At 36.3% G+C, this 5,783-nt stretch overlaps 1 protein-coding gene across 1 annotated transcript; it reads left to right on the forward strand.

Moving 5' to 3' along the window:
• Positions 1-687: 687 nt before the first annotated feature.
• Positions 688-5,405, forward strand: LOC122082294 (beta-glucosidase 24-like). Its single transcript, XM_042649753.1, has 13 exons — positions 688-951; positions 1,075-1,141; positions 1,262-1,320; positions 2,236-2,311; positions 2,451-2,528; positions 2,612-2,699; positions 2,824-3,049; positions 3,258-3,373; positions 3,466-3,677; positions 3,801-3,832; positions 4,581-4,683; positions 4,780-4,882; positions 5,174-5,405. Exons 1-13 carry the CDS (start codon positions 688-690, stop codon positions 5,352-5,354), a joined length of 1,605 nt encoding a protein of 534 aa, XP_042505687.1. The 3' UTR covers positions 5,355-5,405.
• The last annotated feature ends 378 nt before the right edge of the window (positions 5,406-5,783 follow it).

Raw genomic sequence — 5,783 nt, forward strand, 5'->3', positions numbered from 1 at the left:
TCAAGGTGGATAACAATCCGGATCGACTAAGATTTGTGAAATACCTTTACTTTTAATTAAAAAAAAAATTATTTTAGACTATTTTTACCGTTCATACATGCCAATCCACTTATATGGTATTGGTCAAGAATTAAGATCAGTCAAGGTCGATTTCAATTCAATCCAACCAATCTGACTGATTCTTCAAACCATGGCATGGATTTAGCGGTATCAGTATTAGTATCAGTAGATATCGATTCAAATCGATCGGTTTTGCCCTTGCTTTTATAACAAGTACAATTTTTTTTTAACTATTTTATGCCTGAAACGATAAGGATAGTCGATCTAGTTTGGTCAGGGATTGAAAATCGACCTTAGCCGATACCAATTCAATACAGCCAATACAACTAATATGATATCGATACTTGAAACCATGAACCCTGGTCTTCATCCGTATTGGCGCATATGAGGATTCCATTAAAACCGGTACTCTACCCTGGTTTCCTATTCATCCTCATATGCGTGAATAGTACTCCACCTACTCTCTCTTAGTTCTATATAAAGGAGAGCTTAGTTCTAATGGAAAGTACCTAGCTCCCAAACAGCTACTGAGCTTTTCGGGAACCCCTCTCTCTCTCTCTCTCTCTCTCTGTTTTTTTTGTGTCTACGTTGCTCATCCTAAGCCTCTGCCAACATATTGAAGCAAAGATGGTGAATGCTCTGATGCCTCAGTCAGCGACTAATGTTCATCGGCCACTTTCACTCCTGCAGAAGCCCTTGAACATTTTGGGGCATGGGAGTAGTTTAAGGCTTCAACACATTGGACCACGAAGAACTGAAGCCCTACGTAGAAATTGGCCGAAGGAATGTTCCATTCGAGCTAGTATTTCCAATGAAACTAATAATCATGAGATCAAACGAAGTGATTTCCCGCAGGATTTCATCTTTGGAACGGCAACATCTGCTTATCAGGTACGTGTGCTGCACTCCCATGCATATTCCTTATATTTCCTGCTTTTCGTCTCTCAAGTGCTGGAAGATTGGAAATTTTTCATTGATATGTTTATGTGTGTGTGTGTTTATGTGGTTCTTCAGTATGAAGGTGCTGCAACAGGTGGCAAAGGACGAAGCAACTGGGATGAGTTCACTCATAGATATCCAGGTCTCTCTCTCTCTCCCCCACACACACACAGAGAAAGACACATACTTCTTCCAACACATGCATGGGAGGGCGCAAATAACTTAAAATGTATTCACATACGTTGTTTAAATTTGTGGGCAGATAAGATAAGAGACGGCACGAATGCAGATTTTGCCCTAGATTCTTATCACAGATACAAAGTAGGTACCTTTCCTGATCATCTAATTACTTCACTGATTAAACTTTTATTATGGTAGTTAGGGCATGCACTACATGCCACATTCATTAATTATTTGTACGTTAACATGGCCAAATGTAATCCCTTTGAATCCCTTTGGCGCCCTTATATAGTGGGTATATATTCATTACTATGGATGGGTAAAGGGGAATTCAGTAATTAAGAGCAACTCTATAAGAGTTGAGTTCAATACTGTGGGTATTTATGGAAGTGAAAACAACAATTGGCGGCATCCTCTAATGTACATGCGGAGGATTCAAACTCGATCTATCACTAATTAACGCCATCCTCGATCTCCCTTGATAAACATGCATGAAGGTATATATCAACTTTTAAGGAGATCAGTTCCTCAGAAAAAAGATCCTCTCCAATTAATTGGGTGCCCAATTAGTGAGCCAAGGGCTCGGAGGGTGAGGGTCTGACGTCATCCCAGCCCTTGGATCACTATCGGGCGCCCAATTAATTGGGGAGGACCCGAATCTAACTCTACATGTATGTTCACATCAACTTACATGGTAGGTGCGAATCCCTGTCCCACTTTCTGCCACTTAAAGTGTGAAGAGAGGTGTTTATGCTGAGATTGGATCCTCTGCACGTATGTTCATCTGGATGTACATGTAAGGATCCAACACAAGTCTCACTTCCTATCATTTAAAAGGTGAAGAAGTGTTATTTATGACAGAAAAAAAAGGGACAGGTGTTGGATCCTCACATGTACGTCCAGATGAACATACATGGAGAGGATCCATTCTCGTTTATAAAAGCAAAAGGAAAAGGTGTTGGCATCTCACACATATATGCAGTGGATCCATTCTCTATCAACTTTGATAGACCATATTACCATACCTGAACCATTATTTTCATACTGATTAAACAGGATCATGTGGCTTTGATGAAGAATTTGGGTGTCAATGCTTGCAGATTGTCGATTGCATGGACCAGAATACTACCAAGTAAGTAGTAAGATATTGGATGTATACAAGCCTATGATCTGGACTGTGGTTGAGGAAATAATATTGGTTCAATTTAAAGTTTATTTAGATATGATAAATTTGTGTTATGCATGATTTCTTAAACATTATAAATTTGTAGCTGGAAAGCTAAGTGGAGGTGTGAACGAGGAAGGCATCACATATTATCGTAACCTCATCGAAGAGCTTGTAAACAACGGTAAAATCTCTCTCTCTCTCTCTCTCTCTCTCTCTCAAAACAAATAACAAATATTATCATAAAATTGTCTTAAATATATGAAGGGATTCAGCCTTTCGTGGTCCTTTTTAACTGGGATCTTCCTCAAGCCCTCGAAGATGAGTATGGTAGTTTCTTGAATTCTCAAATCATGTGAGTATTGACTTCTTCTTCCAAATATTATTTTTTCACCAATCTTCCCAAAATTTGGAAACTCAATTCTCATTGACTCTATTAATATATATATATATATATATATATTTATATATATATGCAGCAAGGATTTCAAAGACTACGTAGACATTTGCTATGCAAAATTTGGGGACCGTGTGAAGCATTGGATCACCTTGACCGAACCAATTTTTTACACCATTGGAGGATATATTACTGGCACCTATCCTCCTGGCTCTATGGTTGATCCTGGAACAAACCCATATATTGTTGTCCACAACTTGCTCCTTTCTCATGCAACCGCAGTGGATATCTACAGGAAGAATTACCAGGTAATTAATAAGCTTAAACGTAGTCCTGTGACAAAAGTTAATAATTAATCTGATATTGCATATCTGATTACATCTGGTGCTTAGATGCCACTTTCTACACACCATGGACTCTATTATTTCTCTATCAGTGTTTTGATCTATATATTTTTATGGAGATAGTATGGAGAATTTTTAACCCTAGATGGATGTACTTAATTATCCTTTACAGAAAACCCAAAATGGCAAGATTGGAATTGCATTGGATTGTGAGCATATGGTTCCTTTCTCCAATGATCCGGCTGACATTGAAGCTGCTGCAAGAGCTTTTGATTTCACATTAGGATGGTGGGTCTTTATTAATTTTTGATATCTTTAATAATTTTTTATGAAAATAAAATTTCCACATAATCTCTTTTATTTTTGCTTTCTTTTATAAGGTTTATGAATCCAATAACCTCTGGAGACTACCCAAACATCATGAAAGAGCGGGTGGGTAAGCGGCTGCCAAAGTTTACTCCTAAAGAATCTCAACTGTTGAAAGGCTCATATGACTTCTTGGGATTAAACTATTATACTGCAAAATATGTTAAGAATGTTGCTTCCTCTCCTACACCTAGTTTTATCACCGATGGTTGCTACAAAAGGTTAAGTAAGTATAAATAAAGGACTCATAGCACCTTCACAAAATTTTCTAATTAAATCATTAGGAATTACTATCTGATTATACCAACAAATTCCTCAACTTTTTGGTTTTTGTTATATGATGTAACAGCTCACAAAGGTGGAGTTCCGATTGGTCCACCGGTATGAATCTTTTTCTTATAACCAATCATCAAATGAATTATAGAAATAATTCTATCTTCATAAAAATTAAAGTTAATTGTAAAGATTTCATCCCAAATTTTCGAACTTGTAAGGGGAAGGATTCCCAAATGTATAAGAGGGACTGCATGCTAATTTATTGGCCAGTCTGAGACTAAACTCCCAACCCTCCCTTGTAGGTGTGGCAGTACGTACTATGAACACGTGGAGATGGTAAAAGCTGCTTTGATACCATGTAAACAATCTTAGTCCATTTGTTGTCCTCCCTAAGTTATCTGTCCGAGTGTAGAGCTAAGTATGCTAAAGCTATACGTGAGGGGGAGTTTTGAGATGTTAGGAGTTGTAGAGGTATAGTCCCTCATTGGTTAAATTCTGTCCATGGTAGTTTCATCATATACTTCAGAAGTTATCTCCACCTAATGCCTTAACATATTGGATTGGACCCTCCAACAGTAAATCTATTGTCACTTAGTGTAATTTGGAATTATATTGATGGAAAAAGTTCATTAGAATGGTCCATCATATCTTCAAAAACTGATCAAGATGGTCTATTATTTTTTGTGACGTGAATAGTTTGTTTTGGCCAACTGATAGTTGGATAAGTTGTACATCATATAGATTAGTTAATATGTTAAATTTCAGACTCAATGCAACCAATATTCTCCTATGTATGTTCATACCTCCTTGTATTTTTTTCAATCATATGTATTAACAACTACCGAATATACAGACTGGTTCAGAATGGATCTACATCTATCCACAAGGGATAAAAGATCTTCTGCTGTACATAAAAAAGAAATATAATGACCCCATTGTTTACATTGCTGAGAATGGTAATATCATTGATCTATCTTTTATTTTATTGGGTGTTTAATAAATTTGTTGTCAAGGAAATTCATATCAATAAAATCCATTGGGTTTTTTTGCAGGAATTTCAGACCACAGCTTTTCGACAAAGGATGAATTTCTCAAAGATGACCAAAGAGTACAAGCCCTCAAGGATCATCTGTCTTACCTTAAGATTGCCATGGAGTGAGTATATATTACATCGCTCTTGTTCTTGGAGAAAACATTCATGGGAAACAAAAATTAAATAAAATGTCACACATATTTATTTTATGTTGAGGATCTCAGGGTGACAATTTAGCAGTATAGTGGCCATCCCCACCATTAATCTTGTCCCAAATTTTTTTCTTTTATGTTTTATTTGCACCAAAAAAGAAACAAAAAAAGTTTTGATTGTCTTGAGTGATTTTAATTCGTTATCTTAAAGATTTTTTTTGTTTAAGAATTCAAAACATATATTTTTTCTTTATTTTGCAGTGCTGGTGCAAAGGTGAAGGGATACTTCGTGTGGTCTTTGCTGGATACCTTTGAATGGAATGCTGGCTACACAGTCCGCTTTGGTATTAACTATGTGGACTTCAATGATGATCTAGCAATAAATCCAAAGGAGTCAGCCATCTGGTTTAAAACATTCCTTCACCCGAACCAACAAGAGTGAATAATATAGTCTTCCTTCAAGTTATATCCTATGTATGAAATAAAGGTTATCTTTGTGTGATTTCCAGTTATGTTTCTATCCTATTTCTGAGAATAGTTTATGTCAGAAGTAAAAATAGCTTGGTATCTAGTACAAATAATAGATTGTAGTAGGTTTGGTATGTCTACTTGTGGAATAAATTATGTGTTTTAATTTATTTTATCGAAGTTATTTATTTTTAGAAGTCCATCTATAACATATTTGAACATATGGGGCACACGATAGTCATGATCTCCATATAAGTCATCAGGAAAAATGAACGAGATTCATACTTTTTTCTTGCTAGAAGATAATTTCAATGAAGAGAAAAAATGGAAAAACATCCGGAGATGAGACACAAGAAAAACAGGACACAGCAGAAGCTACTAGAGAAACTAACCACTTTCACCT

Source organism: Macadamia integrifolia, chromosome 6 (genome assembly GCF_013358625.1).
Source record: "Macadamia integrifolia cultivar HAES 741 chromosome 6, SCU_Mint_v3, whole genome shotgun sequence".
Lineage (NCBI taxonomy): Eukaryota > Viridiplantae > Streptophyta > Magnoliopsida > Proteales > Proteaceae > Macadamia > Macadamia integrifolia.

Coding starts and splice junctions, on each gene's coding strand:
- LOC122082294 (XM_042649753.1), top strand. CDS start 688: ATGGTGAATGCTCTGATGCCTCAGTCAGCGACTAATGTTCATCGGCCA. Junction 952..1,074: donor CGGCAACATCTGCTTATCAG/GTACGTGTGCTG, acceptor GTGGTTCTTCAG/TATGAAGGTGCTGCAACAGG. Junction 2,312..2,450: donor ATGGACCAGAATACTACCAA/GTAAGTAGTAAG, acceptor ATAAATTTGTAG/CTGGAAAGCTAAGTGGAGGT.